This window comes from Hemitrygon akajei, chromosome 18, assembly GCF_048418815.1.
Source record: "Hemitrygon akajei chromosome 18, sHemAka1.3, whole genome shotgun sequence".
NCBI classification, from domain to species: domain Eukaryota; kingdom Metazoa; phylum Chordata; class Chondrichthyes; order Myliobatiformes; family Dasyatidae; genus Hemitrygon; species Hemitrygon akajei.
The window spans coordinates 47,785,958-47,812,590 of record NC_133141.1 but is presented as its reverse complement, the minus strand read 5'-3'; the positions used below and the strand labels follow the sequence as shown (position 1 = coordinate 47,812,590).

At 40.4% G+C, this 26,633-nt stretch overlaps 1 protein-coding gene across 7 annotated transcripts in view; it reads left to right on the top strand.

The window, feature by feature from the left end:
• The window catches only part of mpp2b (MAGUK p55 scaffold protein 2b), a 553,630-nt gene that overhangs the window by 477,158 nt on the left and 49,839 nt on the right, over nt 1-26,633 (top strand). For 5 of the 7 annotated variants that reach the window (XM_073071618.1, XM_073071619.1, XM_073071621.1 and 2 more), the window contains 3 exons: nt 14,345-14,497; nt 17,769-17,924; nt 26,319-26,546. In XM_073071618.1, coding sequence (XP_072927719.1) covers nt 14,345-14,497; nt 17,769-17,924; nt 26,319-26,546 — 537 coding nt within the window. The remainder of the gene's footprint in view (nt 1-14,344; nt 14,498-17,768; nt 17,925-26,318; nt 26,547-26,633) is intronic. The other 2 variants (XM_073071622.1, XM_073071623.1) reach the window with 2 other exon arrangements.

Genomic DNA, 26,633 nt, shown 5'->3' with positions numbered 1-26,633 from the left:
TCGCAGGAGGGAAAGGACCGGGTATGGGATTGCTTTGAGTCGGTCAACGGGGCCGTGTTCAAGCACTCATCTAGGGATCTGAATGAATATACTATGGTTGTAATTGTCTTTATTAAAATAGCTGTAGATGCATGTGTCCCCACAAAATCAATCAAAAGCCTTGGATGAACTATGAGATCCAAAATCTGCTGAGGGCCAAATCAGAGACATTCAAGTCTGGAAACCAAGAAAGTTACAAAAGGTCCAGGTATGATCTCTGGAAAGCCTTCTCATGGACAAAGTGGAACTTCTGGATCATAACTTGAATCTATGGAGGATGCTTGACAGTTGTGGTAGGGCCTGACTACTATCACCTCTGAAACCCACGTGTGCACTGCCTTCAGGAGGGTGAACCCACTTGGCCCAGACGGAGTACCTGGTCAGCTACTAAAGACTGTGCTGGTCAACAGGCTGATGTGTTCACTGAGATCTTTAACCTCTCACTTCGGTAGTGTGAGGTACCCACCTGCTTCAAACAGGCTTCAATTATACCGGTGCCCAACAAGAGCGTGGTGACTCGCCTCAAAGATCATTGTCCAGTATTGTTTACATCCACAGTGATAAAGTGTTTTGAAAGGTTGGTGATGAAACATATCTGCTCCTTCCTGAGAAGCAACTTAGCCTGTCATTCCACCACAAGAACACAGTAGCGAAGCACCAACGGGAGAGAAAGATTGTTGTATTGGCCCGAGACATGGCTTTCTCCCATCATGCCAGATACAGCAATCAGACTCGAAGGCTTCTCAATTTACAGAATGGACTGAGATGCTGCTGCATGATTGGCTGATTAGATATTTGCATTAATGAGCAGGTGTAATAAAGCAGACCTAATGAAGTGGCCACCAAGTGTGTATAGAAATTCAGAGATAGGTTTTGGAAGGGGGTTTTGAAGCTTGAGTCCCCTTTTGACAGACTAAGTAGAAAAATATGAAGGCTCAGTTTTACTTTGCTTTCTTTCGAAAAACATTATAAAAATAAGAATTGAAAAGTTTCATAATTAATTTTAATCTTACCCTGCAACATTTATTGGCAAGTTGTTTTAATGGAACTGAACATACATGTTCAAATTAGCAAGGTACCACATTCAAAGCAATTTCCTTATCCAACAATAAGACCAATGAAAAAACTTGAAGCGATCTAAATGCACTCATTCCCAAAGAATTGGTTGTTTGACTATCCAGATGGTAAAGTGATTGGCAAGTCTTTTGCTAAGGTATTCTATCAAAATTTGCTTTTTGTTTTTTTTAATATAGATATATAGGTCAGTTCCATTTTGTAGCCAGGAATCTGATCACAAATGTGTGATTAATGGGCCGAAAGTGAAGAGTTTCTCAAGGAGTTATGAATCCTGTATACTCAGTGCTTTTCTAGTTGCTGATACAGGGTAATTATCTGATAATACCAAGCAGACATTTATTTTTTTGTGGAGAGAAAATAGGGTGATTTCCTTGCCCAGTTACAGATTTGGAGTTTTGAGACTTTGGCAAAACAAAGTAATTGCGAACAAAAACAAAAAATGTGAGGGTATCAAGTTTTGCAGGACTGGCAGTGCCTCTGGAATTGCTGGAGAGTCAAATGGACAGAGCGACTTAGCAGGACAAGTGCATAGCTTATTAAGCATAGTGTCACAGGTAGATAGGTGGTGAGAAAGGCACTCAGCACGCTGGCTTCCATCACTGAATGCAGTTATGTTGCCGTCGTTGAGGGAGGACAGGTGGAGAGGTCCCTGATGAATGAATAAACTTTTGGGGCGACCCTCGAGAGGAGAAGTCTGAGCCGAACAGCCGAGTCGGTGGCACGAACCTCCTCTAAGTACGATTGGAAGCACACAAGCCAGTGTTCAAAGGCAAGAGCTGCTTCTGGGTCTTGGGGGTCCAAGTCCAGGCGTTCTGGGCGTAAAACGGTTTCCATGTTGTAATTTCAGTCAATAAAATTGATGCACCATCAATAACTCACGCTGAGACTTAGGAAGTGAGATATCGGCTTTTATTGACTGAAGAACAACACTACATCCTGGGAAAATGAGGGAGAGCAGCAGACCACAGTCGCCTTTATACAGGGGTCTGTGGGAGGAGCCACAGGGGCAGTCAGCAGGGTCTGTGGGAGGAGCCACAGGAGCAGTCAGACAGGTATATCTAGTTCACCACAGAACCACAAAGCCACCCCTCCTCCCCCATGGAAAGCAGCAGTAAAGCAAAGACCCTCCCCCTCCCCCTCCACCACTTCAGCAAAAAAAAGCATCAGCACCCTCCACCCACCAAGCAAGCAACAGCAAAGCCCCCCAAAAAGACCGTGATTTTCAGTACAACAAAAACTAATTGTTCACCTGACAATTCAACATACCACAAACTCTCTCTGTGTCCCTAATAAAGGGATAGAGATGTGTCATCCTTTCATAGTGAGAGGGGAGACATAAACAAAATAACTCGCTGATTTACAGTGATAACATCTGACAGATTGCTTTTTCCCCTGAGTTCTCCGACTCAAGAATCGGCAACATACTCTCCCCCACCAATGAGAGAGAGAGCGAGTGATCTGAGTACAGAGTGCTGACAGCTGATCCACTGTTCCTGTTCCATTTCCTCCTGTGCTGTTTCAGTCGGCGACACCAACATAAAATCGGTTTGCCTCAGGACTGCAAGGTCTTGGAACCCTGAAGGCGTGTTCGCCTTCTAGGCCGCGTCCTTGGGATATCAAAAGACAGCCAGTCCATGAGCCCCCAGAGCAAGTCTATCGCCGCATGTCTTTAGAATATGGGAGAAAATCAGAGCACGTGGAGAAAATCTAGTGGTCACATGAAGAACGTGCAAACTCCTCATAGACAGTACTGGAGGACAGGGTTGAACCCAGATTTCAGATGGTGGGTTTCCTAACTCATAACCACTTTTCTGCATTAAGGCATAATTGTCTTAATATTTAAAATCAGAATCGAGAATCTCACTTTACTACATTCTCTGTGAACTTCAAATTCTTCCAGCAAGTTGTTTGGCATTTCCACAGTACTCTAGCTGCAAGTTTCGTTTGCTCGGTAGGTAAAGACTGAATATATTTTAACCCTTTTCCAGCATGCCGTGTTTGTTCTTGAGGACAAAAGGTTTCAAAGGTACATTTAATGTCAGAGAAATGTATACTGTATATATCCTGCAATGCTTTTTCTTATCAACCATCCACGAAAAACAGAGGAGTTCCCCCAAAGAATGAACGACAGTTAAATGTTAGAACCCCAAAATCCCCCCAGGTCCCCCCCTCCTGCATGTAAGCAGTAGCGAGCAACAATCCCCCCTCCCCCCACTGGCAAAAAAAAAGCATCGGCCCCCGCCACCGAGCACTCAAGCGTGCAGCAAGGCAACAGCAAAGACACAGACTTGCAGTACTCCAAAGACTACATTGTTCACCCAATAATTCGACAAACCACAGGCTCTCTCTCTCTTCCTAATAAGGGAGAAAGTGTTGTCTCCGTTTCACAGCGAGAGGGGAGATATAACAAACAACTCACTGGTTTACGATGTTAAAAGTCTGTTGTGTCGCTTTTTCTGAGCTCTGTGCCCAAAGATCTCGGGTCTCTAGGCACACAGCCAGAAATCTTCCATCTCCCATGACACACCGATCTCCTGCAGAGGCACTGACTTCCGTCCAATCCACCCCATCTCCAGAGCCATGAAAACTCGGTCCTCTGAAGGCGAGTGGAGCTCTTAGGCCGAGACCTTGGCGTGCTGAACAATAGCCAGTTGTGAAACCCCGAGAGCAGGTCCCATTCCTGCAGAAAACTGTAGTCGGTGTGTAACTCCAGATCAGGGTCTTCAAAAGAACCCTGAAAGGGGAAAGTAGAGACATTAAAGATGGAAATAGAACTGTTTCCGAAGATGCAAGCAAAGGAGTCGCCGTTAGGAGCCAATAACCCTACTAAACTCTGCCTTCTTTCTCCCAGACTCTCTTTGTATAACCTTCTAGTCTGGTGACTTCTGAGGAAGAGGTCCAGCGATAAAGAACATATCTAGAGAATTCAATAATACATCATGCTAATACAATGCTGTAAAGAACAATTGTTCTTTTATCTAGATAATTCTGTGATATTGAAAGCTACAATGAATGCTCTGGAGCATTAAGTAAGTTGTAGCTTTTCCTTGTAACTTTGGGAAAATATTAATCCAGTAATTCATTAAAACCTTAATGTATGGCAATAAATGTTCTTTGTGTTAACATAGTTACAAGTGGAAGTTAATGCTTTTGTTGAGTGGGATTAAAGTTCTAAATGGCCAGCTCCCATTGCTAATACTTATGCACTAATGTTCTCTCTCCTGTACTGTTCTGTTCACCTTTCATATGCTCTTCCTTATCCCCATTCTTCCTCATAAACTTTAAATCCTTCCAGCATTTCAATGCGTATTTCCTGAAACCTTGCAGTTTTCCTGCTCCCCAGGTGCTGGTATCTTATACATCGTCAGCTGCTCTGAACACAAGAGATACAGCAGATTCTGGAAACCTAGAGCAACAGGCACAAAATGTGGAGGAACTCAACAAATCAAGCAGTATCTATGGAGAAGAATAAATAGTTGACATTTCAGGCTGAGATCCTTCATCAGGGTTCTCAGCCTGAAACATGGACTGTTAATGCATCTTCACCGATGCTGCCTGATCTGCTGAATTCCTCCAGCATTTTGTGTGTTTCACTGTTTGTGAAACTCATTTTTAAAATTTAATTTCCAAGATTTGATTAGAATTCAAACCCAGATCATGAGATCAATGGTGTAGAACTCTGGCTGCTGTTCTGGTAACCTCATCATTATGTGACATGAAATCTTAAAGTAGTATTCAGGTGAAACAACCATCTTACATTGAAATAATACTGACTTTTCTCCCCTTTCCAGTTCTGATAAAGGTCCTGACATCGACTCTTTATTCCTTTCCATAGATGATGCCTGACCTGCTGAATTCCTCCAGCAATTTTTGTGTTACTCTATTTTACATTGAACTAATTTTTAAGAAGTCCCTAACAGAGATTTGGGTCACAGGTGGTACTTATCGTGGGATCTGATACGATGAATGGGACTTAGTGTCATCATTGAGCAGTCACTGTGGAATTCAAATATTTAATATACTTTTTGATAAGGTTTGTGTGTTGATTGGCTTTTTTAGCTGATTTCCCCTGTTGAAAAAGCCCCTAGATAAATCATTTGTTATGTCTCCAGTGTGACAAATGAAATGGTGTAGGTAGGAATTATTGAAAGAGTTAACACAGCATGGGATATAAATACCTTTAAAATAGGTGTTGAAACTGTCGAACAGAGGAGTTTTACGACAATCCATTTGCAGTGCAGGAAGTATATTGTCATTTATTTTTTGTTTTTGCCATATTGTTCATATTCACTGATATGGGAAGGGTAAAGAATTGCTCAAATTATTATCTGTAGGATTGTTATAAATATCTCTATTTTGAATTTGTAATCGCCTTAGTGCACATGACAAGAGAAGGAGTTCTTCATTACTCCAAAAAATCGAACTATCAAGATTGTGCAAACCATAAATGTTTAATGCCATGAATTAAAGCTATTGATGGTAATTGGGTGACTGGAATTGCAAGGCAGAGGAGGGGATTAAAATTCTTCTGATCGATATTCCATCAGTCATGCTGTCATAACCATCCAGAGTTTATATTGATCCTACAGTGAGACTATATCGAATTTACTGTGTTTTTGTATAAATGGCATACGCTGGCAAATGCCTTGAATATAAAATTATACAAGAAAACTTTTAATGAAACTTGCTTTCAACTTTCTCATTTTATATGCAAACCCTTTGGGAAAGTCAACTTAGGGTTGCAGACTTTAAAATACTTTTCTGAAATCATGGGTGAGACCTGGTACTGCCTGTGACGTAGTTGTGTAACAGAGCACGTTACCTGGGAAGGAACCATGAATTGTGGGTCCACTTGCACTTACTGAGCCTTGCAAACTTTACAAAATGTTAAAGTTTCCTGGGTGTCAAGATCTTGGAGGATCTAACCTGGCCCAACATATCAATGTAGTTATAAAGATGGCAAGACAGCGACTATACTTCATTAGGAGTTTGAAGAGATTTGGAATGCCAACAAATACAGTCAAAACTTCTATATATGTACTGTGGAGAGCATTCTGACAGACTGCATCACTGTCTGGTATGGGGTGCGGTGGGGGGGCTACTGCACAGGACCGAAAGAAGCTGCAGAGGGTTGTAAATTTAGTCAGCTCCATCTTGGGTACTAGCCTATAAAGTGCCCAGGACATCTTCAGGGTGTGGTGTCTCAGAAAGGCAGCATCCATTATTAAGGACCTCCAGCACCCATGGCATGTCCTTTTCTCACTTTTACCATCAGGTAGGAGGTACAGAAGCCTGAAGGCACACACTCAGCGATTTAGGAACAGTTTCTTCCCCTCTGCCATCTGATTCCTAAATGGACATTGAACCCTTGGCTATTAACTCACTTTTTTAATATATATTTCTGTTTTTTGCATGATTTTTAATCTATTCAATATACAAATACTGTAATTGATTTATTCATTAATAATATTGTTATTTTGTTTTTTTCTATATTATGTATTGCATTGAAATGCTGCTGCTAAGTTAACAAATTTCATAACACATGCCAGTGATAATAAGCCTGATTCTGATTCTGAAAGACATGCACTTTGACTATTTACTGTAAGAGTTGGGTAGACTCAATTTTCTCTGATGGGTTCTGTCATTGGTGAGCATATAAAGCCGGTTTTGGATCTTTGCACATGTTAACAAGGGCAGACCTAAAGATCCCTCTGTGAAATTTGTCTTTATTGTTCAAAATAAGAGCTGGACCTGATCTGTCCAGGATTCTTAGCAGCCCCAATCAGCCAAAGGGTTTAACGTTTAATCTAGAAGCCTTTACTCTGGAGTCAGAATAAACAGAATTAATTTCCTGGGATGGTGAGTTTGTGGTCTGAGGGAGATTAAGAAGACTAAACCAAAACACTCTTGACATTACAAGGTTGAAGGGTGCAACTTTCTTAAGAGACTTGACAGCAAAGTTAATGCTTCCTCTGATTGAACCAGGGTCACTATATCAAAGCAAAGTGGCTGGACACTCAAGGCAGAGAAGAAATTTCTTTACCCATGGAGTAATGGATCTTTGAAGTTCTGTACCAAGAGGGCTTGTGGAGTCTCAAAAACTAAGTACATTTCAAAACAGAGATTGACAGATACTTTAGATGTGAAATGAACCAAGGGATAGGGGTTAGAGCAGAAATGTAAGTTCATGCTATCTGCCATGAGCTTACCAAATGGTGGAACAGACACAAGAGTTGATGCTCTATTCTTGCTTCTCTTTCACATCTTTTTATAATTGCTTCTCGGACTCCACAGTGTCATAGCTGCAGCCCCTTCCCCTTTAATGTGTATTAGGCCACTCTCAGTGAAATATGCAGCCTGAATTATCTGTGGAGGTGCGGGCAACTCACCTCATTAATAATCAGAATTATTAATTGATTAATTAATCAATACATTCCTTCCTGGTATTTTATTTCCCTTCTACATTTATTATTTTATTTAGAGATACAACACAGTTACAGGCCCTTCGAGCACCTGAAGGAAGCCCTCACAGTGACAGGGAAAACGTAGAAACTCCTTACAGACAGCGATGGGAATTAAACCAGTGTTGTTGGTGCTGTAATAGTGTTATGGCAACTGCTATGCTACCATGGTGCCCCCCCCCCCAACATCTCCATGGTTTTCATGTGATTTTTGAGACCACTGCTGATATTCTCTATAAAATTCTTCATTGCATTGGAAATTATTTTACTCATAGCATGGGCCCAAACAACGTTGTTCACTTTCACAAGGATTTTAATGCACAGCAGTTACTATTGGTTTTACTGAACCATTCTCCCTCATATTAATCATTTTGTAATTCTGGACAACAAACTACTCAAAAAAACTCAGTGGGTCAAGCAGTATCTTTGAATGGAAATGAACAGTTAACATTTCAGGTCGAGACCCTTCGTCTTCAGTCCATAGGCCTTCAGTGTTCATGGCTGTTTAAAGCTGTCCCACCACCCAAAGGTTACTATCACTCTCAACTTGGAAAGGAAGCAGTTCAGATGTTGCATACTTAGAATTTCTTTTTACTGGTATTCCTAAGAGAATTGTTAATTCTTGGTAACTGAAGCCTTCTGTTGAAATTGAAGCAGTTTCATGCAGATGAATATCGGAGTAGATATTTAGAAGAAATACTAAGTGTAAGACAGGTTTCCCTAGAATCTTACTAGGTTATCTCTGATAAATCTCATAGAAAGTTTTTTTTATCATAAGCGATTATCTGTTATCAATTGTCAGCATTTGGAAAATTCAGTTTAATTTACTAGGCCTCCAGGCCTTCAACCTCCGGTTCCTGGCCTGGACCCACAGAGCTCAAGCCTCCCTCCAACTTCCTGATACACCATTGGGCCTCCAACTTGTGGATGCGGACATCCAACATCAGGACTTGACGAATGAGGGACTTCAACTGTCAGGCCTCAAATTATGGACCTGCCAACTTTGATCTCCGACCTTTGGCATCAACCCAAGGATTTGCCAATCATGGGAATTTGAACTCCAGATTCGCACAGACATCCAATGCCAGGACTCACCCAGTGCTGAGGTGGTCACTGGTCCTTATGCTTCCTGCCCATGTGCACTTCCAATTCCGGGACTCTGCTGACCTAGGTGGGCTTGCAGACCCAGGGGTTTCACCAGCCCTCTCCCACAAGGCCCGGCTACCTTGGTCATTGGCCATGAGGATTGCTGGTCTTTGTCCTTGGCACCTGCCAACCCAAAATCAATCTATGGAGAGCACTGGCCTTCTGCCATGGGGTACTCAGACCTGGGCTCTGGTTCCTGCCTCAGACTCTTCATTTACTGTCCCTGACCTCCAACTCTCCACATCCCTGTCCCGAAACCCTAACCTATCCCTAACTCCCTGTGCTGCTCCCAAATTCATCCTTTCAAACCTAAAAAAAACAACTAATTCTGAACACAGTCTCAACAGACATTGCAGTTCAGCACTATCTTGACCAGAGGCTTTAAATTTGTCATCTTTACCTTAATGGCTTAAATGTTACCGCTAGATCACAAGCCTAATTGACCCTTTAATGCCATCTGAAATAAGGTCACACGCATTCTGTTCAATGGATATTCACGGATTGGCAATTATCAAACACATTTCATGAGTGAGTATATTCTCACAGTGGAATGTTAGAAACAAGATTGTTCACTATCATTCATTTTCAGAGCTGAATAAAAGCTCTTCAAAGTAATTATTATAAAAGAAGATCTTCGTGGTTTTGACTCCCTGCTGGATAATGCAAACTAATACATTGCATCATCAATTAGTTAATGACCTTGTAACCTGGATGTAAAATCTCTCCGGAAATTAGCATTTTCCTTCAGTAAATAATTATATTTCTGAAGGCAGCTAATCATTAGACATTTGTATGTACTGTAGCTTTCAAGATGAAATGTGCAGACCGCCTCAGATACAGTAACTGTAGTTGCTTTTGATTTTGGAAAATTTTTAAATTATATATTGGAAAGTTGACAAAAAGCTTGACATGTGAATATTACACTGGTTAACTTGCAGTGTGCATCTGAGAAAAAAATCTACGACAACACAAAGGAAAATATCTAGTGCAAAGGTGTGTGTAGGTTGAGAGGCCAATAAGGGCATAGACGCCTCCTTGTCTCCTCTCCCCCCCCCACACCCTCCCTTCATGACTGTTAGTAAACACTTTGATGTTGTGCTTTCGGGGACATACATGTACAATAGAACTCTGTTTAAAGTAACCATGCAAAATTAGATGCAAATAATCAATTGATTATGCTTGATCACATGCAGAACAGACAGATGAGGAGATATACCAGCCAAGTCATTGTGTATACTTAAAGCACAGGTTGATAAGTTCTTGATTAGTCAGGACATCAAAGGTTACGGGGAGAAGGCAGGAGAATGGTGTTGAGAGGAATAATAAATCAGCTATGATGGAATAATGGAGCAGTTTCAATGGGCTGAATGGCCTACTTCTGCTCTTATGTTATATGGTCATATGAAAACTTGAGGTTTTGATCAAAGTCAAATTTATTGTTATATGTACAAGAACTTGTGTTCACAGGTACAATGAAAAACTTTCTTGCAGTAACATCAAAGGTACATAACTGCAGCATCACAGAAGCAGAAGAAAGCAGTAGCTTAAACATAAGTTATACATATTTTTACAAGAAGGAACAAAATTATGGTTTTGTATAGCATTTACCAATTTAAAGGATAGGAGCACAGATTCTGAGATATAATTTTTGGTTGTATTTGGTGTTCCTGAGCCCAATGCATTCATGGGGCTCAGGAGCATGTGGATTGCTCCACATGTTTAACAGCAGTCACTGCAAATTTGCAGTACCAGTTATGCATCCTGGTACTAGACTTAAGCGGTCTCAACCACAAGTAATCTGAGCTTTACCATATATTTATCACCTCAACAACTATGACAGCACTTCCCAGCTCAGCAAACCCCAAACTGAGAGAACAAACCCATAAGACTCAGAGAGAAGGCAAGACAATGAGGTTGAGAGGGATAATAAATCAATCATGGTTGAATGGTGTAGCAGACTCAATGGGCTGAATGGCCTAATTCTGCCCCGTGGGCTATGGTATTATGGGATATCATCATCTAGAATTTTGACATAGATATGTACAGCTTTTTTTTATGCTGTAAGTTCAACATCATGATGGGAGCACCATTATTTTAAGAAGTTGGGGGCATTTCAAGATGTACAATAAATTTGTTAAACACATTCCTAGAATTAACTGCTGATAATTTTGTGCTGAAGTAGTGGAATCAAAGGGTGTATTGTTGAAGCAATGGTTTCGTAAGGTGGATTGATAATTTCTGTCCTATGTTTGGTTAAAGCATGACATTTAAGATTTCCACCTTTGTACTTTAGCATGAGTGAGTGACCAAAGCTTGCATCATCTTAACTATTTTTTCCCAGAACTAAGTGCAGTGGGAGTTCAACTAGTGCCTGGTACTTGGAGGGACTTTTTTTGAATACTGGTGTGCTGCACCCAGTAATTGAGTGCTTTAAATGCCAGTCCTGCTGATAGGCTTTGGGCCAAAACGTCGACTGTACATTTTTTCCATAGGTGCTGCCTGGCTTGCTGAGTTCTTCCAACATTTTGTATGTGTTGCTCAGATTTCTAGCATCTGCAGATTTTCTCTTGTTTGTGTTTTAATAAAAATTTGGTTTGACAATAGCTTATTCTTTAATTTTATTGCACACAGTTGCTGAAGTTGTATGCATGTAAACAAAGCTCTAATTATCTATAAAAGTCAATAGATACATAGTATATTTCATTTATTCCTAAGAATTTATTTCTAAACAGCTAATGAACTGAACTGAATTGGAAAGTATCATTCAATTGTATCAGCTTTTAATAACTGTGTATCTGTTTCCCAAGAAAACATTGGTTGCACATCAGCAGATTAAAATTAAATGGCTTAGAAATTCTAATGTGTTGCACAATATTTTCATGGGCTATGTAATGCAATTTTGTCAAAATTTAAAACAGAGAGCACTGGAAACATTCAGCAGTTCTGACAAGGGGTCCTGGAACCTGGAATAATACCTTTGTTTCGGTATCCACAGATGCTGCCTGGTCTACTGAGTGTTTCCAGCATTTTCTGTGTTTATTTCAGATTTTGCAGTTTTGTCATTGATACCAATTAATTCATTAATACAATCAGGTACTACGTACACTGGTGCTGAATTTTGTGAAATTAGATCACGTACCAAATGGCCATCATGATATCATCATCGTATTCTCCACCATAATCAATGAAAATCACTGGTTGAATGAAAATTTCAGGTGCTCACAGAGTTCTCACAGTAAAAGACCTTGAAACCTCATGGTGTGTAATATCAGATGTAAAACTAATTGTATTTTATATGGAATGCTAAGTCATAGTCATGCTTAGCAAGCTGAGTCAAACAACTAATTTAGTATACATGGATTTAAAATATCTTAGTATTCAAGATTCAGTATTGTTTTATGTCATTTCTAGTACACTAGTGTAAAGGAGAATAAAATAATGCAACAAAAACACAATAAGATACATTAAAATGCAATAAATATAAATACATAAAATATGTTATATACATTGATTTTATATCTATAAAGTGACTGTAAGCACAGGAGTGTCTGTACATAAGGTGGTTTCAGGAAATGAATAAAATAGTGGTGGTTGGGAGTGTGGAGGGGTGGGTTAGTGGGTGGAGGTGTTGTTCAGCCGTACTGCTTGGGGAAAGTAACTGTTTTTGAGTCTGGTGATCCTGGTGCGGATGCTATGCAGCCTTCTTATTGATGGGAGTGGGATAAACAGACCATGATCAGGGTGGGTGGGATCCTTCATGATGTTACTGGCCCTTTTCCAGCACCTTTCTGTATATAGTGTATATCCTTGGTGGGTAGGCTTGTGCCAGTGATGCATTGGGCAGTTTTGATTCCCCGTTGTAGAGCCCTCCTGTCTGCTGCAGTGCCCTTTCCATACCATGCTGTATAAAATACTTCAATTTCAGTTGAAATTTCATGGTACTTCAACCCTCATTATCTTCTGTATTTGTTTCCATATTCATTCTTATTTGTAAAATGTACAAAATATTATCTAAATGTTGTACCTTTCTCACAGTTGTGCTGTTGCAATATCTGTAAAATGTAGTCAAATATTAGACTAATTCTGTCAATATTCGACTACTACCATTAAACATAATTTAGAAGAGTTACAATTACATTCAAATTTTAAATTAATTTTAGAAATTGAAAACTCTAAGGGGTTTTAATGTCAAGTCAATGTCATTGGGAGATGAAGTACTCTCTTTAAAAAGGTATCCTGCTATAATGTGTATTTGTCAATTACATTTATAATTGAAGACCTAAGTGAGCTAAGTATTTAGGGTGTTCAAGAGAAGAAAGATGCATTACTTCTGGATCAGGGGATGAGTTAGATATTTGTTGATATTCTTTTGGTATTCTCCTAATTATTTTTTCTTTACAAGTGGTATCCATTTGTGTGCAGAGGTAAACTTTATTTCAAGTTGCTGACTGTTTGAAGTTGGAACTACTCTGATGATTTCCATTATTATTAGTCTGAAGCCAAGTCTGGTGGTTTTATTTTGTATTCTTTGGTTCCCTCTTCATCCAAACATGTTTGTTCATCTATTAACTTGGAACATTGTTAACTGGTTATTGGCTCCTTGTTGCTTTCCTCAAGCTCATGGTACATGTCTGCAGTGCATTAATGGTGTTAAGGTTAAGAGGTTTGAGAGCTTCATGTTACAAGGAGTGAATTTCACCAATAGCCTGTCCTGGTCCAACCATGTCATTGCTATATCAGCAAAGCTCACCAATGGCTATACTTCCTCAGGAGTCTAAAGAAATTTGGCATAACCCTTACCAATTTTTATCAATGCACCAGAGAATACATCCTATGTAGATGCATAATGGCTTTATGTGGCAACTGTGACCATAAGAAACTGCAAAGAGTTGTGGACCCAGCTCGGCACATCACAGAAAGCAGCTGTTCCTCACACGGACTCGGGCCTTGCCGCTTCAATATTCTCTCGAGCCCGGGCCCCACCACCTTCACTCTGCCTTGCCTCTGCTTGCCTTGCCTTGGTTCTGCCGCATCGAATCGCCTCCAAGTCTGCTCCGTCAATGGCCAAACATTGGCTCATTCCCTGCTCTCAGACCCAGTCCCTGATGCTTCAATTTGCCCCGTACACACCACACCACATCACAACCATCCTGCACCTTCAAGATTACAGTTCACACCACAAGAATGCCAGATCATACAGGCAGCTCAATAGTTCTGCCCTGAAAGGGAAGTTGCAAGCTATTGATTACAGTGATAATTTACCAGAAAAATTGTGATTAATAAAGTAGTTAGTTTTGTTTGCTATCGGCAAGTAGGCATGGTACTTCAACAGCGCCATCTTAAACCGGAAGCCACTCAATAGCTCTGAAACAAACTATCCAAGTTAAATTAATTCATCCTTTGTTCAAAGCCAAAATAAATTTCTGATTGTCGTTGTACATTGTATATTTATATGGGAACAGAGGATTAATCTCCTTGTATCTACATGCGTGTACTGTGAAATTTCCTAAATATAAAATCTTATGTCCACAGCTTTTACAGAAATTTCTTACAAACTTTTCACTTTGTACATCTCCCATTGTTTTCTGTATATCTGTTATTAATGTATTTTTATCATATAGGCGCATGAGAAACTGGAAGACACTAAGCTGGAAGCTGTGCGTGATAATAACTTGGAGTTGGTGAAGGAGATCATTAACGATATCACTCCAATTGCCAAGGAGAATGATACTGCAGCAGAACTCAGTCATATTCTCCAAGAACCACATTTTCAGGTAAAGAGCAACTGCAACAATTAACTGATTATTCTGTGCTTTTACTGAAATTAAAATGTATTTAGTTCTTGATTAAATCACATTTGAGTTATCTTAGGTGGCTATGTTAACCATATACATAGATTAAAAGAACTAGTTAAAAAGTATAGATTTTATCGAGTAGCCACAGTCAATCATTTGAATTGTGACAAACATCACTACCGAAACATTGTGCATTTAATAATGATGTTAGTCCAGTGGCAGAACAGAATTTCACCTTGTGTATCTTTCTGCTGAAGATATATAAAATATTGAGATTAAGGATTAAAATGCTGCGCTCTTTACACAGCACTCCCCACTTCATTACTGCTTAACAATTGTATGTTCAGTACTTCATTTTTTATGATGTAAATGAAGAACACTGCACACGCAGGAAATCTGAAATAAAACCAGAAAACGTTCGAAACACTCAGCAGGTCAGGCAGCGTCTGTGGAAAGAGAAACAGGGCTAACGTTTCAGGTCAGAGATCCAGTTCTGGCAAAGGCTTCCTGACCTGAAACATTAACTCTTTTCCCTTTTTCCAGGGATGCTGCTTGATCTGCTGAGTATTTCCAGAAGTTTACTTTATGTCCTCATTTTTATTTTGCTGTTTGTTTTTACATGCACAGTTTTAGCAGTCAAAAGTTCGATGATATTGATAATGAAATTCATAATGCAAACCCTCCCCTCCCAGCCTACGTTCTAAATATCAACAGCTTGGTCACTGTTGTAGACTTTTGAGTCATGCCTAGACCAGACCAACAGGAGCAGCAAATATCCTTTTCTGAAGTACATCCATGAAAACTGGATGTGCTTCGTGGCAGTCAGCACAAATTTCAGCTTCTCTTTCCAGATTTACTTGCTTATCTGAATAGAATTCCTTAGGTGCTGTGGTGAGGTTTGGACAGTTCATGAGTCAATATGTCACTGATGATATGTGACATATAATCAGGAATATCAGTGAAGTGCTGAAACTCATTGTTAAAAATAATCGACCTTAACCTGCCATCCATCGGTACTTGATTCTTCTGGAATTGTTAATCAACATTGATTATTATCACCTTTGTTAACATTCCTTTCAGTGGTCTTGTTCTGTCTACTATCAGCTTTGTGAACAAGGAACTGTAGAACAAACAGGATTTTCAGAGTACTTCCCAGAAAAGCACGACATTAGCTGTGGTTTGAGGCACTAAGTGTGCATCTTTTATCTGTGGTGAGCTAAGCTAAAGACAACTCACAGCATAAAGCATAATACTCATTGTGCCAACCTGACCTCATGCACAAAATGTCTCGTGAACCACTGATTTAGCAACACATTCTAGTAAATTATAATTTCTTATTGTTTAAGAACATTGTAGCTAAATGCCAAACATTTTACATATTTGCTGACTTTACGTATTTTGCCTTGAGATGAGGCTTATTTTTAATTTCTGTACATTGCAATCAATGCCAGTCACTTCTTAGTGATTGACACAAACATGCCGCAGTAACTGTAAATGAAATCAATTTTGTGACAGGGTGTGTTTACCCACAGACTTGGGAGCTGGAAACAGCACATTATAGAAATTGTTGCTTTGAGACCACAGCTGGATCTATTAACAACTGTGGATCACTGGAGCTCTTAGCCTCTTGCATGGAAGGTACACGATTGGCATTTGTGCTTGGATAACATGGAATTAAAATATTAAAGACTGAAGATAGCCAATTATGATATAGTCAAACTGGAACATCTGTGGAGTACTTTAGTTTGACAGTAATTTCATTGTTTTCCTGCCTATTTCCCTTCTATGAGGACAAAAGGTTAGATGGAGGGAGGTAGTCAATGTGTCACTGTTCAGCTATTGAAGAAAGGATACACCAGCACTGGTGTCAGTTTAGGTAAGATTCACTGGCTAATTCCCAGGATGAGAGGTTGTCCAATCATGAAAAGCTAAAATGATAGGTGTGTATACTTTGGAGTCTAGAAGAACTTAAGGTCATGATAAGGTGGTGAAATCTTTCAGAAACGAGGGCACATGTTTACAAGATAAGGGGCTATTCACTTAAAATGGAGATGCATAGGAATTTGTTCTTAGGATGGTGAATCTGTAGAATCTGCTGTCTTGGCAGGTTGTAAAGGGCAGATCACTGGAAGTATTAAAGTGGTAGATTGGGAAATTAAGGATTGGTGGGAACCAGTGTAGTAAAGGAGATGAGGCCAAGCAGGGCAGGGAGGCCTATTCCTGTTCCAGTTTTCTTGCGTTCTTTTGGGTGTCAAGTGTGAAATGAAAGCAAGAAGATTTAGCATGCCACAAAAGAATAAGCTGTTTGTTGCCACGTAGAGCTTTGAGAAGCAAGTGGATTTTTGGCTCACGTTGTGAGAATGTTAACGTACTGAAGTTGGTTCATAGTGGAATGTGACCTAATGCTTCAGGCCTACAGTAGACATCCTGGATTTCACTGATGCCTGTCAAAGTGTGACAGCTGATGAAGTAGTCCCAATCCTCCCATAAATCACCATAATAATTAAGCCATCTGATAACGGTGAACTAGATCCTCTTGATGTCATCATCCTGGGGTAGTAGCAGTACATCAGAAAAGGATTGTCCAAGTGACAGTTATATTTGATGATGTTGCAATAAGAAAAGAAGTCTCTTGTTCTACAAATCAGCAGAATTATTGATTAAATCATGTGGAATTGCAGAGGTTCTCATTTCTTTTTAATAGGTCAAATCTAAAACTCAACATTTTAAGAACAGCTTCTTCCCCTCCATCGACAGTGAACTTATGAATGGCACCTTGTTATTTGTCTCTCGCGCAATTTATTTATTTTGTTACTTGTAGTAATTTTGATGTTTTGCATTGTACTGCTGCTGCAAGCCAACAAATTCCACAACATGTCAATGATAATAAACCTGATTCTGCTTCAAAACATCATTTGTTTTGCTGTTATTTACTAAACAATATATATTAATTATAATGGGCAGGATGCGTGGAGAAAAAGGAAAAAAAATAACACTTTAATATCAAAGATGTTGCATCAAGAGACCAGGTTTGTTGAACTGAAGTGTGTAACGTGCATCACTCCCAAAAACACTGCCTCGAATCTGAGAAAATTGGAAGATTTATTTCACATTTCTAAAGTCTGCAGTGTTTTCATGTTGCATTTGTTTATGTAAATGTAATACTTAAGACAATGTGAGTCTCAAGACTGCGTGTTGATACTTATTGTAAAAGTTGAATTATAAAATTTGTCTCCAATTCTACCTGCAGTCTCTATTGGAAGCTCATGATTCTGTCGCCTCCAAAAACTATGAAACTCCACCCCCAAGTCCAGAGTCTTATATGGACTCTACATTCAACAATCAGCCTGTCCCACCTGATGCAGTCCGAATGGTGGGGATTCGCAAAGTCAAGGGTGAACATTTGGTAGGTACAGAGATCCAAAGATGTAATTTAGATTGTTATACAGTATGTATGTACATATATTTATTAAAGATATTGGATGATCCATCATTTTTGCAAAATGTTTATTCAAGATATTGTGCCAAATTAGCAAAAATTTTCCAACTAAATATTGAAGGTGACTTCACAGAATGTCACAGATTTGCCATCATCTGTTTGAAAAGCAGAACAATCTCAAACCTTCTCATGTTCCTCTGTTCTTCATGCCTTGGCACCAAGTACATTTCTCTGCTATTGAACCAGATATTTCTGCCCTTAGATGTGCTCTACCATAAGGATCACCTACATTAAAGGTTTTAACTAAGTTCTGCAAGCTCTTGTCATGCTCAAAACCAGGCACTGGATGGCACAATCTGGTCTATATTGGCCTTGGTATCGTAGTGTGCTATTAAGGACATACACAATGTGTGTGGTGCAAAACACCAATACTGCTTCTGTCTTAAATTCAAGCAGAAAATGGTGGAGACACTCAGTGGTTCAGTTGGCATCTGTGCAGAAAGAAACAGAATTAACGTCTCAGGTTAAGACGCTTCAATAAAATTAGAAAAATCTTTTTGAATCTAAGTATAGATTTTTCAGCCTGTAATTTTCAGCCATCCAGGCAGCAGGTGTGGAGGGGAAATTGTGGGAATTGGCCTTTGAAGTCAATGTTAGCATTGTCCCTTCTCACAGGGACAGTGGGGTGTAGGGTGGGGGGCAGAAGGAGGCTGAGACATGGAGGAATAGGGCTGGAGAAAATTGAAGGGGTACAGTCAGGGTGATGGGAATCAGTGGGTGAGATAAATGCATGAGGTAGATTAGTTGTTCGGAGGCTTAGAGGGGAGCTGAAAGATTGAAGATAAACTTACCTTAAATCAGTCCCTTTCAGCTACAGAGAAGCTGAAAACCCAATTGTTCCAAGAGTGCCCTGTTGTATTTGCACCTGGGAATAACATGAGCTAATTGTCTCAGCAACAGTCCAAAATGTGTGTTGTATGGGGAATAATGTCACCTGATATGAATCTGATTCAGAAATTGGGTCAGATATTCAAATACAACACCCTTGGGAATTGACCAATCACATTTCTGGAATGATACAAAATAACATGGAATTGGACTTCACTGCGTTTCATACCATGTAAAATACATTTCCAATTGTGTAACTTTATACAACTTCATTTCTAGCCCATTGTTTCTGTGAATCTTAACCACAGATTAAAAATATAATTACACTCTGTTGGCATAGAATAGTGGTCACCAACCATTTTAAGCCCAAGATCCCCTACCTCAGCCTTACTGAAATGTTTGCATTGTAGTTAGTAAAATAAGATATCAGTCCTGTTTAATATTTCTCACAAAATATTTGTTTGTCCAAAAATTTCTTATGATAGACATTTGGAGACCTTCAGGGCATTGTGAAGTAATCCTTCAGTAAGTTGTACTGTGATTAGTTTTGAATCAAGTACTTCAGTAAATAATACATTTTAGGATTTGTAAATTTTTTAGAACAAGAGAAAGATCACCATAAGTATTATTCTTGGCTTGATTCAAGCACCAAGGCGATGTCTTCAAGATATTTGTGTGCAGGGAAGATATGTAGAATTAAGCCATACATAAATAGTTTACAACGGTGACTTATCTTTGACATCTCAGGCATTTCACCAGCGACTGCTTGAACTCATCTGGAGTACTGCAATATATGTCATCAATTGCCATAAGCCAGCTGGTCAGAAACTAATGCTCGCCAGATCCGTTCCTGTCTTAATCCGTGTCTGCATGCAGCTGCCTTTTTCAAATTCACTTGATTCTCATTTTTTAAATATATCTTTCTTTCTTTCATCATGGGGGTGCTATGTCTCAGAATTATAAGGTGTGCAACTTGTAATATCCCCACACTCAATGTCAAAGAGTATTAACCGATTATCATTGTCTTTTTCTGGAATATTGCTGTCCAGCAAAACTCCACAGACTTTAGAGAAAGCTATAATATTACAACCAATCAGTCATCAATATCTCTGTGATGAGACATAGCAGCAGAACTAGGCCATTTGACCCACCGAGTCTACTCCACTATTCCATCATGGCTGATTTATTATCCCCCTCAACCCCATTCTCCTCCCCACAATCTTTGACACCCTTGCTAATCAAGAACCTATCAACTTCCACTTTAAATATACTCAATGACTTGACCTCCATGGCAATAAATTACACAGATTCACTACCTCCTAGCTAAAGAAATTCCTCCTCATTTCTGTTCTAAAGGGAAATTGTATTCTAAGGCTGTGCCTTCTGGGTCCAAGGCCCTCCACCAACCCCCTCTCCCCCCCCCCCCCCAACACCCCACCACTATCGGAAACGTGCTCTCCAAGTCCACTCTATCCAAGCCTTTCAATATTCGGTAAGTTTCAATGAGATTCCCTCCATCTCACCCCAATTTTTCTGAACTTCAGTGAGTATAGGTGTAGAGCCATCAAAGGCTACTCACACTTTAACTTTTTCATTCCTGAGATCATTCTCACGATCCTTCTCTGGACCCTCTCCAATGCCAGCAGATCTTTCTTAGTTAGGTGCCAAAAATTGCTCACAATACAAGTGTGGTCTAACCAATGTTATATAAAGTCCTACTGAAATAATGTGTTGCATACAGAAATAACTGCATTCATTGTACATCTCTCTTTTAAAAGTTCTGCACATGTTGTACAGTGCAATTGCACTGACAGAGTTCAATTTCACCTTTAGCAATTGTTTTCTTTGATCATAGGTTGTTTTCTTATTTATTAAATTCTTTTCAAACATTTGCTTAATTTTTATTATGTAGACTAGATAGGTGTATTTTTGTAATTTTGGAATAATGGAAGCTAATTCAGGAATTAGATTAGACCAGCATGAGGAAACACAGTTGCTTGATCCAAGGTCAGATTAAATGCTAACAGTATGTAACAGTCTGAGCTGGTCAAATAGAATAATAGAGCATTACAGCGTAAAAACAGGCCCTTCAGCCCATCTAGACCATGCCGAAACATTTATCTGCCTAGTCCCATCGACCTGCGCCCAGATCATACTCCTCTCATCCATGTACCTATTCAAATGTCTCTTAAGTGTTGAAATTAAACCCACATTCACCACTTGCATTGGCAGCTCTTTCCACAATCTCACCGTACTCTAAGTGAAGAAGATTCCCCCTCATGTTCCCCTCAAACATTTCACCTTTAATCCATGACCTGTAGTTGGAGTCCCACCCAACCTCAGTGGAAAAAGCTTGCTTGCATTTACCCCAATCTATACCCCTCATAATTTTGTATATCTCTGTCAAATCTCCCCTCAATCTTCTACATTCTTGGGAATAAAGTCCTAACCTATTCAACCTTTACTTATAACTCAGTTCCTCCAGTCCTGGCAACATCTTTGTAAATTTTCTCTGAATTCTTTCAATCTTATTTGCATCTTTCCTGTAGGTAGGAGAGCAAAACTGCACACAATACTCCAAATTAGGCCTCATCAAAGTTTTATACAATTTCAACATAACATCCCAACTTCTGTTCTCAGTACTTTGAACTATGAAGGCCCATATGCCAAAAGCTTTCTTTATTACCCTATCGACCTGTGACGCTACTTTTAAGGAATTATAGATTTGTGTTCCTAGATCCTTCCATTCTACAGCACTCTTCAGTGCCCTACTGCACACTGTGTTAAGACCTACCTTGGTTGGTCCGCCCAAAGTGCAACAACTCAAACTTGTCTGTATTAAATGCCATTTGCCATTTTTAATCCATGTTTCCAGCTGGTCCAGATCCCACTGCAAGCTTTAATAGCTTTCATTGCTGCCCATTATACCCATTAACGTGGTGTCATCTCCAAATTTGCTGATCCAGTTTACCACATTATCATCTAAATCATTGACATAGATGACAAACAATGGATCTTTCACCCGCTCCCTGTGGCATACCACTAGTCACAAGCCTCCAGTCAGAGAGGCAACCATCTAAAAGCACTTGCTGGCTTCTCGCACGAAGACAATGTCCAATCCAATTTACTCCCTCATCTTGAATGCCAAATAACTTAACCTTCTTGACCAACCTCCCATGTTTGACCTGATCAAAGCCCTTGCTGAAGTTCATGTAGAGAACATCCACTGGCTTTCCTTAATCAATATTCCAGGTAACTTCCTCAAAAAACTTGAAAAGATTGTTGAGACATGACCTACCACGCACAAAGTCATGCTGACTATCTGTAATCAGTCCCTGTCTATCCAAAAACTCATATACCAAGTCCCTTAGAATACCTTCCAGTAACGTTCCCACTATTGATGTCAGGCTGACCGGCCTATAATTTCCTGCCTTATGTTTAGAGTCTTTCTTAAACAGCGGAACAACGTTATCTATCCTCCAATCCTCTGGTACCTATCCTGTCGCTAAGGATAATTTAACTATCTCTGCTAGGGCCCCTGCAATTTCTGCATTAGCTTCCCTCAGGGTCCAAGGGAACACCTTGTCAGCCCCTGGGAATTTATCCACTCTAATTTTCCTCAAAATAGAAACCACCTCCTCCTCTGTAGATGGACACAGTCTATAGATGTGAGGCGAAGCAGCAGCAAGGTCGTGGACCCTATATTTAGGGTCTGTAAAGGCCTCACTTCTATAGACTCGTGTCCATCTCCCAAGAAGATACAGAATGCAAAAAATCTATCTAAGCTCTGCTGCTTCTCGTTTGGCTCCACACATGGATTACCATTCTGATCTTCCAGAGGACCAGTTTTGTTCCTTGCAATCCTTTTGTTCTTAATCTATCTGTAGAATTCCTTAGGATTCTCCTTCACCTTGTCTGCTAGAGCAACCTCATGCCTTTGATTTCCTTCTTAAGTATTCTCTTACATTTCTTATACTCATCAGGTAGTCCATTTGTTCCTGTCTCCTCTCTGCCTACACCTTTTTGTTTCTTAACCAGGGCCTTGAAAACCAACGTCTCTTAAACCTGTTATCCTTGCCTTTTATTCTGAGAGGAACATACAAACTCTATGCTTTCATAATTTCATTTTTGAAGGCCTCCCATTTACCAAGTATATCTTTGCCAGAAAACAGCCTGTCCCAATCTACTCTTGCCAAATCCTTTCTGATACTATCAAAACTGGCCTTTCTCCAATTTAGAATCTCAGCCCGTGGACCAGACCTGTCCTTTATTATAATTACCTTGAAACTAATGGCATTATGATCAAAAGATGCAAAGCGTTTCCCTCTAAGACTTCTGTCACTTGCCCTGTCTCATTCCCTACTGGACCTAATCGCACACCCTCTAGTTGGGAGTTCTATGTACTGATTAAGGAAAATTTCCTGAATACATTTGACAGACACTTCTCCATCCAGCCCTTTTACTGTATGGGATTCCAAGTCAATATGTGGAAAGTTAAAAACACCAACGATCACAGCCTTATGTTTCTTGCAACACACTGCTATCTCTCTACAGATTTGCTCCTCAATATCACAAAACTATTGGGTGGTCTATAATGTAATCCTGTTAATGTGGTTGTACCTTTCTGATTCCTCCATGCTATCCATGAAGCCTCACTAGCTAAGCTCTCCAGTCTGACATTTTCCATGACTGGTAATACCAACTAACCTCCTTTAATCCCTCCCGCTCTACCACGTCTAAAGGAATGGAAGCCCGTAATGTTGAGCTGCCAGTCCTGCCCCTCATGCCACAAAGTTTCACAAATGGCTACAATGTCATAATTCCATTTGTTGATCCATGCCCTAAACTCATCTGCCTTTCTTACAATACTCCTTGCATTGCAATATGCGCAAATCAGACTATTAGTCCCTCCATGCTTGACCTTTTGATACATCTTTCCCTACAACCACTCCACTATCTACTCTGGAACTCTGGCTCCCATCCCCCTGTAATTCCAGTTTAAATCCCTCCCTCCCACCATACAGCACTCAGAAAATTTCTCGCTCGGATATTACCCCCCCCCCCCCCCCCCCAGCTCAAGTACACACTGTCCCTTCTGTTTAGGTCCCACATTCCCTGGAAGAAAGCCCAATGATCCAAAAATCTGAAGCTCTGCCTCCTGGACCATCTCCTTAGCCACATGTTAAACTGTATGATCTTCCTATTTCTCTCGTCATTGGCATGTGATACAGGTCACAATTCTGAGATCACAACCCTGGAGGTCCTGTCGTTTAACTTAGCACTTAACTCCCTGAATTCACTTTGCAGGACCTCATCATCCCTCCTACCCTTGTTATTGGTGCCAATGTGGGCCATGAACACTGGCTGCACATAAAAATTTTGTGGACTCGATCCGAGATGTCCCTGATCTTGGCACCCAGGAGGCAACATACCATCTGAAAATCTCATTCTCGTCCTTTCTGTCTCCCTAACCAATGAATCCCCCATCACCACAACTCACCTCTTCCCCACCCCCTATTCTTCTGAGTCACAGAGCCAAACTCTGTGCCAAAGACCTAACTGCTGTGATCATCCCTCCCAACAGTATCTAAAGCAGTATACCTGTTGTTGAGAGGAATGGCCACAGGGTACTCTGCACAGACTACCCTTCCCCCTCCTGATGATCACCCAGTTACCTGTGTCCTGCACCTTGGGTGTAATTACATCCCTGTATGTCCTGTCTATCAACCCCTCAGCCTCCTAAATAATCTGGAGTTCATCCGGTTCCAGCTTGATCTGTTAGGAACTGTGGCTGAATGCACTACTTGCCGATGTAGTCATCAGGGACACTGGAGGTCTCCCTGCCTTCCCACATCCCACAGGAAAAGCATTGAACTATCCTGTCTGGCATCCCAAATGCTCTAAATGTGCAATAAGAAAGGAAGAATAAATAATGAAACTAAAATCTACCTATGGCCTATGCCTCTCCTTGCTGAAGCCTCGAGGAACCAAACCCTCAACTTCCCACTCTTAACACTGGCCCACTCACACAATGGTGGAACTGCTTAAAGCTAACTTCTTTTTATTGGACCTTGCCAAGTGCCTAATTATGCGCAATTTATTGTCTCCTTAGGGACTGCGATGTGCAAAAAGTGCTGACTGCCCCCGCTCGCTTCTTTTAAACTCTCTCTCCCACTATGCAATCTAATGTTTTCTCGGGAACTGTGGTGCGCAAAATATGCTGACTGCCCCCACTCGCTTCTTTTAAATGCTCTCTTCCACTAGACGATCTAATGTCTCCTCAGGAACTGTTGCATGCAAAATGTGCTGACTGCCCCACTTGCTTCTTTTAAACTCTGTCTCCCTCTATGTTGCCACCCACAGCTCCAATCCGCTAATTAGATTTGCCGACGACACTACTTTGATTGGCCTTATCTGAAACAATAACGAGGTGGCCTACAGGGAAGAAGTCCCTGACACAGTGGTGTCAAGAAAACAACCTCTCCCTCAATGTCGCAAAAATAAAGGAGCTGGTTGTGGATTACAGGAGGAGTGGAGACAAGCTAACCCCTATTGACATTAATCAATCTGTGGTTGAGAGGTTAAACAGCTTCAAGTTCCTCAGCATCCACATCACCGAGGACCTCACATAGTCTGTACACACCAGCTGTGTGGTGAAAAAGGCACAACAGCGCCTCTTTCACCTCAGACGGTTGAAGAAGTTTGGTATGGGCCCCCAAATCCTAAGAACTTTCTACAGGGGCACAATTGAGAGCATCCTGACTGGCTGCATCACTGCCTGGTGAGGGAACTGTACCTCCCTTAAATGCAGGACTGTGCAGTGAGAGTTGCGGACAGCCCAGCACATCTGCAGTTGTGAACTTCCCATGATTCGGGACGCTTACAAAGACAGGTGTTTAAAAAAGGGGCCTGTCGGATCATTGGGGACCCAAGCCATCCCAGCCACAATCTATTCCAGCTGCTACCATCCAGGAAACGGTACCGCAGCATAAAAGCCAGGACCAACAGGCTCCAGGACAGCTTCTTCCATCAGGCCATCAGACTGATGAACTCACGCTGACTTGAGTGTACTCTATATTGCATTGACTGTTCTATTTATTATAAATTACTATGATTGCACATTGCATATTTAGTTGGAGACATAACGTAAAGATTTTTACTCATGTATGTGGAGGATGTAAGAAATCAAATCAAATCAATTCAATTCAATCAATTGTACACAATCCAATGTCTCCTCAGGAGCTGTGGTGAATGGCATTTTAAATCACCTTTTTGAATGGCATTTTAAGACATCTTTTTAAGTGAATAAAATGATAGCTTAGAGAAATAATCAGCTATTCAATGTGTCAATGTACTCCTTTAAGTATTGTGATGCTTCTTTGAATTACAAAATCTTCTCATTCTATAACAAAGAAATACCTTTGTAGAAGATGTGACTGTCAGTCAATAATAAGTAGTAATACTTCTCTCCAGGGTGTAACATTCAGGGTTGAAAACAGTGAACTTGTGATTGCGCGAATTCTTCATGGAGGCATGATTGACCAACAAGGTCTGCTACATGTGGGGGACATCATCAAGGAAGTGAATGGAAAAGAGGTTGGGAATGATCCAAAGGTCTTGCAGGAAATGCTCCAGAATGCCAGTGGAAGTGTCATCCTTAAGATCCTACCTAGCTATCAGGAACCACATCCTCCACGCCAGGTAAGAACTACAGTTATTATATTCATTTACTGATCCAAATGTTATGAACAATTCACAGTGACAATTTTTCAATCTTGACTTTATTTT